The following is a 15,828-nucleotide window of genomic DNA, read 5'->3' as shown; positions in this document are numbered from 1 at the left end:
GGTCAGTTTTCTATACACAAATACTTTTCTAGTAAGAAAGTGCCAAATCAGAATATATTTAGTTATATAAATTGTGGAGAAAATGGCTTACCATACAAACGTCATCGTTTCTGTCTGTCCTGTGAGTCGCACGCGTCGAGAAAAAAAGAAAGAGTCCATCATGGAGGCCGTGACGTAGTCTCGCGGGATCATGTGTGCGTGCCTCATAAAAACAGGTAACTTGTGGGTGGGAGAGGAAGGAGAAATCATTTGACGTTTGAGAAGCGGCAAAGTCAATTGGAAGCATTTGTGTGAGCGGTGATTTTTGCCTGTTGATTTACTGTATAAATAATATTGGCTACATATGTGCATACATGTTTCAGCTGTGATCTCGTTCAAAATTCAGCCTCCTCAACAATTTATATTGAAGGCCCGAAAGAAGTTGGATTTGGATCGCAACTGGAACACATATATTAGTGTTGGGACGATTAATCTAAATCAGAAAAATCTAGACTTTTTATGATATCGAAATCGATATTGCAATAAAAAAAAACTGAACCAAATTTCCGATTCCAAAAACGATTCCTTTAATTCTTTTTCTTGAAAACAAAAACTGAAAAAAAAGTCAGATTTATTTATTGACAGCATGAGACTAAGGTTTACAGCAACGCAGGTTATTAATCACATTCCCAGATTTACCACTAACTCTTCGCGGTTAATTTATTTTTTGACAACCATCCTCAGTTTTTTCCTTGTCAACTTCTGGTAAATCTCTACTGAACTTGCCATTTTTTTCTCCAACCACTTTTCTTTCGTCTTTTTTTATTTTATTACTTTAAATTCCTTGCTTCTTTCTCCTTCGCTCTCTTGTAATTTTAAAAAATTTGACACACCCTTTAGAAGCTTTTCACTAGAGTTGAAGATTGTTAAGGGATTAAATAGTAATAAGAACGAAGGATTTTTAGGAACGAACATGTATGCACATATATTACAGGCAAAAGCAAGTTGAGCAATACCATTCCTCAAATGCGGGCGTTTTACACACGACCTCCTTGGCCGCGTGCCAATCTCTTATTCCCGGGCACCGGTACTCGAAACCGGAAGTGATGTCACCAAAGGAAGTGACGTCATAAAATAGTCCATTAATCTCATGGAGGGCCGTCTCCAACAGAGGTGTAAACTTTCAGAGTATTCTTCTTCTTCTTCTTCTTCTTCTTCTTCTTCTTCTTCTTATTATTATTATTATTATATTTATTATTATTATTATTATTATTATTATTATTATTATTATTATTATTATTATTATTGTAACGTTTGCAGGAGATGTTAGTAAAAAGTAAGAAGGTGCCAATAAAGATAAGATATACTGGAAACTTCGGCTGCCACATCACCACTGCGACTACAAAAATTCAACTATTGAATTCTGCTGACGAAATTGATACACTCAAGCGATTGAAAAGCACTCCAGCTATGCTACGCATGTACAACTTCTGTTGATGTCTGAAGCCAAAATCAGATGCGAAATATTCACACTGAAAAAGGAAATTGATTATCAATTAATATCAATCAACTAACCTCCAATCACAAAAACAGTTTCCCCAACAGAAATCAATGCAGTTTTGTCCAAACTAGTTGATAACGTCTGTGGAAAATTGTCATCCAATTCATGCCATTTCTTGTCTTTGAATATCCTAGAGAAAAGAAAACAATCATATATCAATATAACTGATTATTCAACCGTTGTCAAAATAGTTAAAATTAAAATACTAGTTAAAATTAAAATACTAGTTAAAATTAAAATACTACTAAAATTAAAAAAAAAACACCAACAAATGTAATGCATTGTAATCTACATATTTTTTTACATGTAGAAGTTTAGATGAGATAAGTTATCGGTACCGTCGGTTTCAGCCGATACGAAGAGAGCATGATATGAGTATCAAAAACGGTCTCTATGGTATCTAAACTTTATGAAAATAAAATATAAGTAATACGCTCTTATTTTCGGATTGTTTTTTCTTATAACAGAGCAATCTGCTAGAATCCTTTTTTCAAAAAATATAACTAAGTATATATCATTCAACTACTACCGCATTTGAATATATGGTTAAGTAGCAGTTTTAGTAATTTAGAACTTCTTTAAAGCTTCACCGCTCACTCATTTCTCAACCAAATTTCAAACAATTATTACAGTTTATAGATCACCTTCTCAGCTATATTGCGAAGAAAAAAAAAGTTCAATTTTCGTTCAATAAAACAAAAGTTATGATTAATTTTCTGGTGTTCAGAACCCCATCCTTCAACGTAGACCCCTACTACCATGTCTCCTTCTCCAACATCAGGGATCTACGTTCTAACCTTCCAGAGGTTGAAACCCAATTACAGGAGACGAAACCTGACATTCTTTCTAAGCGAAACTGGAATAGGACCGACCAACTCCCTAGATGAGTTCATAATTAAAGGATACTCTAACTTAACATCTAAATCTGACCCCCAAGATCGCCACGGTCATGGAATATTAAAGATGGCTTCCCGTGTGGCAGGGATATCTCCAGAGAAGACCCTAATCTACCTTATATGTGCTTCCGAGTTGCACTTGCCTACACCACCGCATTTATATTTGTCCTCTATCGCCCCAACAACAACGGAGCTACTGTCTTTAAGAGATTATCATAGAAAATTGACCACATCCTGTCTGCTCATCCCTCGGCTAACATTCACATTTGGGGTGACTTCAATGTCCATAATGTGGAATGGCTGACCCACTCAAATAAGACTGATGATGAGGGGAGGTTTTGTCATGATTTTGCCATTGCCTATGACCTCACTCAAATTGTTCGCGAGCCCACCCGTGTGCCCGATACTACCGGTCAGTACGTAAGCCTTCTAGACCTTTTTCTATCCACTTTCCCTGAGCTATGCTCATGTTCCGTTCTATCTCCTCTGGGATCCTCCGACCACTGCGTTGTATCAGTTAAGCTAAAAATTAAATATAATAAATCTACAGACGTACCTCTCCACCGTACTGTATACCGATACTCTATGGCGGACTGGGATAGCTTCCGTACATTCATATCTGATCTACCTCTCCATTCCATGTTTAAAAAGGATGTCTCCTCTATAGTATCAGAACTGACGGAATGGTTAATTTTAGGCATAGTCTGATTCATGCCATCCAAAAAATTCCAACAAAAACCTAACAGCCAGCCATGGTTCTCCCCTGAGTGTGCTGCTGCCATCGCACACAGAAATCACTTTTTCCATAGCTACCAACGTAATAGATGTACTGAAACTAAAGCTGCTCTCAGGACGTCCAAGCTAATCAAGGACCTTGACTCCAGTGAAGCAACTGGTCCTGATGGTATTTCAATTATAGTGTTAAAAAATTACAACCAGAACTTGCCCCCATACTTACCAAACTTTTTAAGCGTTGCCTTAAGGAGAAGTGCTTCCCAACACCCTGGAAAACCACATCAGTATCCCCTGTATTTAATAATTCAGGTGATAAGTCATCTCCCTCTCAGTACATACCAATAAGTCTCCTGTGTGTCATGAGTAAGTTGCTGGAATCCACAATAAATAGAGAAGTAGTCAACCACCTCAGCAGAAATAACCTTCTTAGCGACACGCAATATGGTTTCCGTTCTGCTAGATCTACAGCAGATGTGCTAACGGTTATATCTCATAGGATTACCGAATCTCTCGACAAAGGCTCCATTTCTAGGGCAATTGCTCTTGACATATCAAAGGCCTTCGATAAGGTTTGGTATAAAGGCCTACTACACAAGATTTCCCGCTACGGTATAAATGAAAATGTTTTCTCGATCATTAAATCATTTCTCTCTGATAGGTTCATAAGAATAGCGGTTGATGGGCAGAAATCAGAGGCCCACAGTATTAATGCTGGAGTCCCTCAGGAGTCCATACTGGGCCCAACTCTCTTCTTGATTTACATCAACGATCTCCCTAAACACATACTAAAATCTTTCGTTGACATCTATGCTGATGACACGACTATCTATGGCAACACATCAAAGGCCGTAAATATTGATAATCTCTCTGATTCTCTCTCCTCTGATCTTGAGCGCGTGGTACAGTGGGGGAGAGGTGGCTGGTTACCTTTAATGCATCTAAAACCAAGCTCCTATCTCTACATCATAAACGCTCTGATCCCCATCTGGCATCAATTGGGATGGATGGCTCTCGTCTAGGGGAGGCTCCATGTTTTGATAAGCTTCTGGGTTTGACCTTTACTCCTGATCTTAAATGGAACCCATACATCAAGTCTGTGGCCAAGGTCGCTGGGAAAATGGTGGGATCCTTCTACCGCTCCAGAAGATATCTCACTACTGATGCAATTCTCTATCTATATAAAAGCCAAGTACGTCCAAGGATGAAGTACTGCTGCCACATCTGGACAGGAGCTGCTAAAACAGCCTATCATGCCTTGACAGAGTACAAAATAGACTTCGTGGCTTGGTGGGGGATGCCCTTTTCTCTTCCCTGCAACTTCTTTCCCACAGAAGAGACGTAGCGAGCCTATCTTTGTTCTATCGTTATTTCCATGGCAAGTACTCGTCTGAGCTCCATTCTCTGGTCTCCGCCAATCTTTTTAAAAAACACCCAACTAGCTGAAACCACCGTCAATAATTTTCCCCACTCCTTATCTGTGCCTAAATCAAAACGTGGATTCCATGAACAAAGCTTATTTCTTAGAACTGCACGCCTGTGGAACTCTGTTCCGCTTGTCAGTTTCCCTCCCGACTTCAACCTGGATGTCTTCAAGTCCAACACAAACAAATTTCTAATGAACCGTGTCCTTAAGTAATGACACTTCATCAATTCTCCAATACTATTACTACACTATCCCATTGATTACTGTACACACAATAACCCTTATCCCCGAGTGGCCCTTGAGCCTTGATAATTGGTGAACTCCATGTAAAAAAAAATGTACGGAGGTGAGCGACACTTTTTTCCGTAGCAACTACGTCGCTTCAGCGAATACTGATACTACTAATTCACTGCTGTGGCGAAAAGATAAGTCACAAGTGAAACAGAGAGAATGAAAGAATGAAAGGGAGATAATTGGGGGATTTTATTGAAAGGAGCCGAGTGTCGTACATTGTTATTATATATGTGTTTATATGGGCAAAATAATAAGACTGAAATTAAACGAAGAACAAATGAATTTACTGGAAGCCTGGAAAAATCATGGATTACAATATTGCATCATTAAGAATTTTTAAAAATTCAATTTATAACATTATATAATTTATTCTTAATGCTGCAATATTTTAAGTTATAAATTTATTATATTTTTTACTAGAATATCTTGTCCTTTTCTTTTCCTTTTTTAACAACTAGTTCTTTACTTTTCCATGTTTAAGCTAAACCATATTACTTTTCATACTCGCATTTTCTATTGTAATATATTTATATGGCAATTAAGCTACACAGAATATTCCGCGTTTCATTCACGTTAGAATTCGTCACACTTAATTGCCATATGTATTTTATTACTACCTAGCTCTACCTATGTATTGAGCACTGTTGAAGTAAATACTTAAAGTTTTACCCGTAACATTATACTTCCGTATATTAATTTATGTGATTAAATGAAGTAGTCATATATATATATATATATATATATATATATATATATATATATATATATATATATATATATAAGAGCAAATAGTATATAAAACATGTTAAAAAACACTTTGAAAAGAGTTAAAACATATTTAATCTGAAAAGGAAACACTTAATAAGTGGATAGTCCTTAAACCGCGTAGTTTCGAAGAAATACTTTCCTTCTCATCAGAGGGTAGGAATTAGCAAAATGCGGGATCGGATTTTGCATACAAAAGTATTTGATGAAACTACAAGTAAGTCAAAGATCTTACTTGATAACAAAAAGTGAAGCAGAGGGAATATGGCGAAGAAAAATGTGATTTACGTGAATGGATAGTCAGGCGAAAGGTAAAGTATTCAATGACGGAAAAATCCAAAAATGTAAGTCCAATAAAGTTAATTTAATTTTCCATTCGCACAAGTAAAATCCAAGGAAATCGCGTAATTGAGCTCTCTCTCTCTCTCTCTCTCTCTCTCTCTCTCTCTCTATATATATATATATATATATATATATAAAATGTAAATTTGGTTCGTTACAAACGAATGAAACAATATTTCTACGTTACCAATTTATTTGAAATTTTCAGACAACCCATCTTTAGAGTCGAGGTATGTTTTTATGTTATTAAAATAAATTTACATCGCGAATTATTAAAACATTAAATAAAATAAATATATTTTTTTAACCGTTACTGCGAATCTGTTCTGTTGATAAAACTGAACTTCCGGTTCGATTCATTTCACAGCCACGAATTGACGAAAGATTTCATTTTCTGTTAACTCGATAAGTAAAAGAAAAACAAAAAAAACATAATTCATTTGTTTATCTTCCAAATTTTTTAATTTACACATCTTTTCTTTATTATATAAGGCCAAAAAAAAGTTTGTCGCTTGCTATGCTAAAACAAAGTTTTTTTGTTTTTTATTTTTCTAATTTCAAAATATGTTGCACCATTATTGTGATGTTTAATTTGCAGTATATTTCAATTTAACTTTTATTATAAAAAGTTTGAGTTTATGATTTGTTTCCTGCAAAAAAAATACCCTCTCTGAAAAAAAACAGGCAAAACTAGCTGATAAAATATGTAAGCCTTCTGGGGAGCTAACCGCTTCAATATAATTCCAGAAACATATAGTGAGAAAACACGGAACATTTTATATATTGAATATACTATATTTATAATTTTTTATTGTAGGATTCTCCTGATCTCGCGGGTTTTTTTAAAATCTTAGTTGACAACATTGCATCACTAAAAAAACACTACAGGCTTAATGTAAACAGAATGTGTTTACAATATCGGTAAATTTTCAATGGGTTTAATTACATGATTATTGATAATGTAACCATGTGATTGAAATTTAATTTAAATTAACCACACGTGGTCGCTTGCCGACGCTCAAAGTGTATACACATTTTGACTCCTCCCTTTACTTAAAAATTCACCAAAATCAGGAAATTAACGAATTTTAATGAAAATTGCAGTATTTTTCAAATAATGATCGCAGAATATAATGAACTAATTATTTTTACTTAACTCTTAGTGAAAATGTTTTATTTTGTTTAAACAAAAAATACCTTTACTAAAGTTATGGTTTTCAGTAGTAAATAAAAAATGCAAGAATTTATTTTTGCTTTTTTTAAAGCATCGTAATTTGTAACAATAAAAAATAATTTTTACAGTAACATTACGAAAAAAGCCCCTAAAGTCCGTATTAATGAATTCGATATAACTCGAAGAAAAATGAATTCTCGCATACTATTCAGAAAATTAAAGATTCAATTAGATTCCTATTTCAGTCACCTAAATTATTTAGGGTGAAATGAGTTTAGGAATTTATAGCCAAACCTAAATATTTTTTTGGTAAATATCCAGATATGCTACTACAGAACACCGACCACTCTAATTTTTTTGGGGGGATGTGATGTTGGGGGGCGCGCGCGCCCCAACATCACATCCGCCCCCCCCCGCTCGCGTCCCCAATGTACAAAGTAAAATCTTCGGAAAATGTTAAATGGTGTTCTAATTGGTAAATGTCGGTGTGTTACTTACGGAAAATTTGAAAATTCTATGTTCCAGGTAAAAAACAAACAAACAAGCAAACAAAAAAAAACAGATAATTTACCCCCCCCCTACTCCAACTTGGTGTGCTTTCCTTTTCTTATTTTATTTCTTTTTTCAGCTAATTTTAAATTTTCCACCCAAAAAGCGCTATAATGTATTTTTGAAAATTAGAAAATTCTATGTCCTGGAAAAAAAAATCCCCTCCCCCCAACGTAGTTTTCTTGGTGAAGCCGTCGTTTATGCTACAGCGTGCATGCGCGTAGCATAAACGGAAGCTGCAAAATGGTGGAAAGAAGTTCGTGGGTTCAGGGGTAAATACCATGCAAACAGTAAATTTGCCCCAAGTTTGACTATCAGATTCGTTGTCAGCGACCTCAATTACCTATAAAAAAACCAAATTAGAGTGGTCGGTGTTCTGTAGTAGCGTATCTGGATATTTACCTTTTTTTTTCTTGCTTAAAAAAAATACCATTAATACAGTAAGTTAGGTAAAAATTGCATAAAATGCTCTGCTTTACGGTTGTAAAAATGGAACAGAAATTTGAATTTCGTTCCCTTTTAAATTCGGTACATTTTTACATTACGTCCAACTCATCGTTCACATTTGACACGTCAACTTTATAGCTTTTCGGGTATTCTGGCAAGGTTAGGGGTGTCTATTCCGAAAGACATTCTTAACATGGGTAGATTGGTAGGTGTGTAAGAAATTTCGTGAAAAATAGTGAATAATTCCACCTAGTCTTCCCAAGCTTATAACTCCTCGAAAAATGTAACTCAAGCCCTAATTTTTTTCCAATTAAAGGAGCAAGGACAAAGATTTCATTAAAAAACAAAAAACAAAAAACAAACATGTTTTAAAAAAAAAAGGTATTAACTTCGGACTTTAAAGGTAAATTTCTAAAAAAACACTCCTTTTTTGTTTTAAATCTGAATATATTATTTATTGACCTTTTCTCTTCAATTTGTGATATATAAAACTTTTGTGTGTAAATTAGTTATTTACTTTTTACTAGACACTTGAAAATGGGGGGGGCGTGAATTAAAAGAAACGTTTGTCTAAAATATTATATTCGGTTTATTGGAAAGACCATGAAATTTCACATTGACCCTGAAAATATCGTAAAAATAGAATCAATAGAAAAATTTTGATAGATTTTTAAAGTTTAAAAATTGAAAAATATTGAGTTCGTAAAATTCATTACTGTTTTTTAAAGAATAAAAAAATATTTCTATTACTTTTAAAACAACTTTAATAGTTTATTTTGGAAGTATAATCCATAAAGAAAATAAACAACCCACTTTTAAAAGAGAAATTACGAGATTTTTATATTTTATTCGCAGTTTCGTGATAGGGGTGTAAAAAATTCCTACAAAAATTCTGATACATCTACTAGATTGGTGTGTTTATTCATTGTAAACGTACCCGACAACCTATAAATGTCGACATTTCCAATGTGAATGGTAAGCTGGACTTATGTAAAAAATAACAAAAAGATATACCAAACTGACTTTTTCGTTTAAAAATGGAAATATTTCCCTTTCGTTATTAACTTTAAAAAAAAAATTTTTTTTTAATAAATATTTTGTGTTTTATATACATAAAGTACAATTGTTGAATGTTACTGTTTTGATTATATTCGTTTGGGGGGGCACAATTAAAAAATTAAGAAAGATTAAAACGAAGCGAAATTTAAGTTTCAGTTCCATTTTTACAACAACCGTAAAACAGTGCATACTCAGCAAGTTTTATCGTAATTTATAAGCATATTGAAACACTAAATCAACATTTCATTTATTTTTTTGCATAATTAATGATGGAAGTATTTTTCTGTTTATTTTCTTAACATCTGTTAAAAAAATAATTTGTACATTCTCTTGAAAAAAAGAATCAAACTTTTCTCTACTTTCACATGTGTTCCATTTTAACAAACTGAGCCACAGCAACGCGTGGCCGGGTACAGCTAGTATATATATATATATATATATATATATATATATATATATATATATATATATATAGTGAATATAAAGATTAATAATTTTAAATTATGAATCAGTTTCAAAAGGATGAACAAACAAAATCAAATTGAGTGTACAATCATTTTGGAAACGATATTCATTTTATTAAAATTGACAATAATTGACAAAGATTGTGTTTTTGAATATAGTTTCCTCATAATCACAAAGAGAGGAGGGGTTAAGACACCAAAATAAAACTAACATTTTTTAGTAAGGTGGATAGGTCTGAAAATACTTAAAAACAAGAAAAATGTTGTCAATTTTATGTTGTTAACGAACATAGAAAATTAGGAGAAATAGAAAAAAAAGCAAGAATTTTTTAAAAAAAGTTTTTTATTTATTTAGTTTCATTATAAATTTGTTTTAAAGTTCGTCCGTATATAAGTGTGCATGTTGTATTTTGGCCCCAAATGGTTGAAATAATTATTTACAGTTGACTTTGAAATTTCAAATTTAAACATGCTAGGTAAATAAAAATGTTTAATTATCTTATTAGTGGACGCTAATATGAAAATGCAAGAGAAAGAACTGTTATTAAAAAAAACTTTTAATGATCTAAGGGAGATAACTGTTTAAATTTTAAATTTCTAAATAGTAATTGGCATTTTGTATATTTATAATTATTTTAGGGATAAATTATTTATTTATTGTGATGGAAATAATAATAATAATAATAATAATAATAATAATAATAATAATAATAATAATAATAATAATGCTTATAATGCATATTAATAATGATTTTTGTTAAATTTCCCCCATCTTTTATGTATGCATCCTTATAATATTTTATCTTTTCGGTTTAAACGTGTTGACTTATTGTTATTGAATTTTAATATATTTAAATTTACAACAGATATAACCCCCATAAAATTACTGTTAATATGATCAGTATCGTTATTATCATTATTATCATTATTATTATTATTATTATTATTATTATTATTATTATTATTATTATTATTATTTTACTTATTTTATTATTATTATTATTATTATTATTATTATTTTACTTATTTTATTATTATTATTATTATTAATATTATTTTACTTATTTTATTATTATTATTATTATTATTATTTTATATATATAAATACAACTATACAACATATTACTATAATCATACTTATAACCATATTTACCGCTTTTACTAGCGCTCCTGTGGATTCTGACGATGTATTTTTTTTCAAGCCTTACTTAAAAAAATATTTTTTCTGGAAGGATGGGGAGGTAGAAACTTGGTTTTAGTAGTGCTTTTAGTAGGGCGTTCTTAATTTTAATTAGTGCTTGCAGTAGTGCTCTAGAGGCCTCCCGAATTTTATTTTTTTTTACTCATCACTTAAAAAATATTTTCTTAAGACAATAAAAGGCAAATAATATTATAAAATCACCTTTTTTTGAACATTTTTCATCTTAGCCTTAAAGGCCAACGGATAGACTATACTATTTAAAAAGTAGTCCAAATCGTTAAATGCAAAACCACCATTTTGAAAAGTCGTAAATAAATAAATAAAAAATAATGACAGGGGAGAGGGCGAGGGCAGACGGAACTTTTTTCAAAGTGAAAAATCGCAAAAAACAAAGAAAACAAAATAATAATGAAGGAGCCAACGTCAATTCAGGGATGTAAATAGGTTCTGAAAATGGGGGATCGATTTTCTAGAACATTGTACATGAAACTGAACCCCCTTCCAAATCTTTAAATATTGATTTTTAATTCTTTTTTTAAATCTGGTAGCTTAGTGTCCAATAATCCACAGAAAAGTGAAAAAAGACGAAAGGTGAAAAAATTGTAAAGGTGAGTAGATTGTTCAGGTGCACCTTCAAATTAAAAGAAATCTTTGCTCAAGTTGTGCGTGATTAAAATTAGGACTTCATTAAAAAACCTACGTTTTTCGTGTACAAAATTATTTTTCTTACAATTATTTTATTTGTATTTTTGATTGCAAGTTGGAATTATTTTCAAACAATAAACAAAGCAAATATGTTTTTCTAAGGTAAAAAAAACTACTTGATCAATTTATATAAAAAAGCATATTAAATAAATCAATTATTTTACATATCAAAAAATATATTTGAGTTTTTTACAACCTATTCCAGCGTAGTTGACCTCCTAAAAAGAAATCAAAATCTACTTTGTGTTGCTAGGACATTTCAACAGCCTTTAAAGATAATATAAAAGAAGTTTTTTTTTAAATAATTAAAATGTAACATTTTAGCATGGGGGATCATTTTCCTATATAAATTTAACGTGAATTGAGACCCCACTTCTTGGCGACGTAACGAGCATGTAATCGTTAGCATCTTTTCAAGCGTTTTTAGTGGCGGGGTGGGGGTGGGATCATAACTTCCGAACATTTTAAAAATACGTAGAAAGATTTGCTTTGAAAAGGTCTCAGCGTTAAATATTACTTAATCAGTTATTATTTCCTGATATTTTAAAGGCTGTTAACACACGCGCATTATTATTATTATTATTATTATTATTATTATTATTATTATTATTATTATTATTATTATTATCATTATTATTATTTTGTGTCTGGCTGTTGATATTGCCGAGTTTATACTGATAGGCGAATCATAACAAATGAACATAGAATATCGCTAAATAACGACTTACACTGGAGCACTTAATAACGACTTGGATTGGAAACACTTTAGTTTCGATTCTAGCTGATGACACAGAAGCCATATTTTAAAATAACTTTCGAAATGATTACTATATATTTGGATACAATATAAGAATCAATTGAATATTGATTCCATAATAATAAATACAAAGTCTGCATGATTATAAATATAATATTTATGTGTATATTATAACACGAAAACACCGGGAAACGCCGGGCAGTCTGCCCACACACACACACACACACACACACACACACACACACACATACACACACACACACACACACACACACACACACACACACACACACACACACACACACACACACACACACACACACACACACACACACATATGTGTATGAGTGTGTGTGTATGTGTGTGTGCATGTATAAATATATATATTCATATATGTATATATATATGTGAATAAATACACACACAAGTATATATATATATATATATATATATATATATGTACAAACACGAGATGTCATTATCATAAAAATTGTTTAATCTACCAAATTGAAAAGCTCACAATTTATCTTTATCGATTGCGGAAATTGATATTTCTATTATCCGAAAAAATAAGAACAACAAAAGTAATGAGATGTCTTTGATTTGTTCAAGAATAGAATTTCAACAGAAAGGCAAATAATAAAAAAAAATGCCAAGACATTTCGAAGATTTAAAATGTCTGTTAGATTATTTCCATCAAAAACTTAAAAAAAAATATTTTTTTCTCGCCCACATTTTAAATCAATTTTCTTCTTTCCGTTGTGAATATGTGGCTGCTTTTACTGTCCAGAAGGTGGCCGTGGGAAAGTGTTGACGACGCAGACAGACGACCTTAGTATGCCAAGTTCGAACCCAATTGGATCCACAGGACGAGTTTCACTTACAGATGTTGGCAACTTTCACAATGAACGGTGGTCGCTTTGTTTATGTAAATGAGTTGCGCTTCTATAGTGGGAAGAGGCAGGTTACAATGCGAGACGACTGAAATCGCGGTATTTTTTTATATCAATATATGAATAGTATTTGGCGGTCATTTTTAAACCAATATATGAATAGTATTTTGTGGTCTTTTTATATGAATATATGAATAGTATTTCGCGGTCTTTTTTATATCAATATATGAATAGTATTTGGCGGTCATTTTTAAACCAATATATGAATAGTATTTTGTGGTCTTTTTATATCAATATATGAATAGTATTTCGCGGTCTTTTTTATATAAATATATGAATAGTATTTGGCGGTCATTTTTAAACCAATATATGAATAGTATTTTGTGGTCTTTTTATATGAATATATGAATAGTATTTCGCGGTCTTTTTTATATGAATATATGAATAGTATTTCGCGGTCTTTTTTATATGAATATATGAATAGTATTTCGTTGTCTTTTTTATATGAATATATGAATAGTATTTCGCGGTCTTTTTTATATGAATATATGAATAGTATTTTGTTGTCTTTTTTATATGAATATATGAATAGTATTTCGCGGTCTTTTTTATATGAATATATGAATAGTATTTCGCGGTCTTTTTTATATGAATATATGAATAGTATTTCGCGGTCTTTTTTATATGAATATATGAATAGTATTTCGTGGTCTTTTTTATATGAATATATGAATAGTATTTCGCGGTCTTTTCTATATGAATATATGAATAGTATTTCGCGGTCTTTTTTATATGAATATATGAATAGTATTTCGCGGTCTTTTTTATATGAATATATGAATAGTATTTCGCGGTCTTTTTTATATGAATATATGAATAGTATTTCGCGGTCTTTTTTATATGAATATATGAATAGTATATCGCGGTCTTTTTTATATGAATATATGAATAGTATTTCGCGGTCATTTTTATATGAATATATGAATAGTATTTCGCGGTCATTTTTATATGAATATATGAATAGTATTTCGCGGTCTTTTTTATATGAATATATGAATAGTATTTCGTGGTCTTTTTTATATGAATATATGAATAGTATTTCGTGGTCTTTTTTATATGAATATATGAATAGTATTTCGCGGTCTTTTTTATATGAATATATGAATAGTATTTCGCGGTCTTTTTTATATGAATATATGAATAGTATTTCGCGGTCTTTTTTATATGAATATATGAATAGTATTTCGCGGTCTTTTTTATATGAATATATGAATAGTATTTCGCGGTCTTTTTTATATGAATATATGAATAGTATTTCGCGGTCTTTTTTATATGAATATATGAATAGTATTTCGCGGTCATTTTTATATGAATATATGAATAGTATTTCGCGGTCATTTTTATATGAATATATGAATAGTATTTCGCGGTCTTTTTTATATGAATATATGAATAGTATTTCGTGGTCTTTTTTATATGAATATATGAATAGTATTTGCAGTCTTTTTTATATGAATAGATGAATAGTATTTCGCGGTCTTTTTTTGTATGAATATATGAATAGTATTTCGCGGTCTTTTTTATATGAATATATGAATAGTATTTCGCGGTCTTTTTTATATGAATATATGAATAGTATTTCGCGGTCTTTTTTATATGAATATATGAATAGTATTTCGCGGTCTTTTTTATATGAATATATGAATAGTATTTCGCGGTCTTTTTTATATGAATATATGAATAGTATTTCGCGGTCTTTTTTATATGAATATATGAATAGTATTTCGTGGTCTGTTTTATATGAATATATGAATAGTATTTCGTGGTCTTTTTTATATGAATATATGAATAGTATTTCGCGGTCTTTTTTATATGAATATATGAATAGTATTTCGCGGTCTTTTTTATATGAATATATGAATAGTATGTTGCGGTCTTTTTTATATGAATATATGAATAGTATTTCGCGGTCTTTTTTATATGAATATATGAATAGTATTTCGCGGTCTTTTTTATATCAATATATAAATAGTATTTCGTGGTCTTTTTTATATAAATATATGAATAGTATTTCGCGGTCTTTTTTATATGAATATATGAATAGTATTTCGTGGTCTTTTTTATATGAATATATGAATAGTATTTCGCGGTCTTTTTTATATCAATATATGAATAGTATTTCACGGTCTTTTTTATATGAATATATGAATAGTATTTCGCGGTCTTTTTTATATGAATATATGAACAGTATTTCGCGGTCTTTTTTATATGAATATATGAATAGTATTTCGTGGTCTTTTTTATATGAATATATGAATAGTATTTCGCGGTCTTTTTTATATCAATATATGAATAGTATTTCACGGTCTTTTTTATATGAATATATGAATAGTATTTCGCGGTCTTTTTTATATGAATATATGAATAGTATTTCGCGGTCTTTTTTATATTAATATATGAATAGTATTTCGCGGTCTTTTTTATATGAATATATGAATAGTATTTCGCGGTCTTTTTTATATGAATATATGAATAGTATTTCGCGGTCATTTTTATATGAATATATGAATAGTATTTCGCGGTC

The 15,828-nt window shown here is 30.9% G+C and overlaps 1 protein-coding gene across 1 annotated transcript in view; it reads right to left on the bottom strand.

Moving 5' to 3' along the window:
• Positions 1 to 15,828, bottom strand: part of LOC145247880 (kelch-like protein 26) — a 218,595-nt gene that overhangs the window by 33,237 nt on the left and 169,530 nt on the right. Inside the window, exon 5 of the mRNA XM_080109491.1 lies at positions 1,555 to 1,670. Within this exon, the coding sequence (XP_079965617.1) occupies positions 1,555 to 1,670 (116 nt within the window). The remainder of the gene's footprint in view (positions 1 to 1,554; positions 1,671 to 15,828) is intronic.

The sequence above is a fragment of the Euprymna scolopes genome, chromosome 26, assembly GCF_053919585.1.
Source record: "Euprymna scolopes isolate OS-2025 chromosome 26, ASM5391958v1, whole genome shotgun sequence".
NCBI classification, from domain to species: Eukaryota; Metazoa; Mollusca; class Cephalopoda; order Sepiida; family Sepiolidae; genus Euprymna; species Euprymna scolopes.
This window is presented reverse-complemented; position numbering and strand designations above follow the sequence as displayed.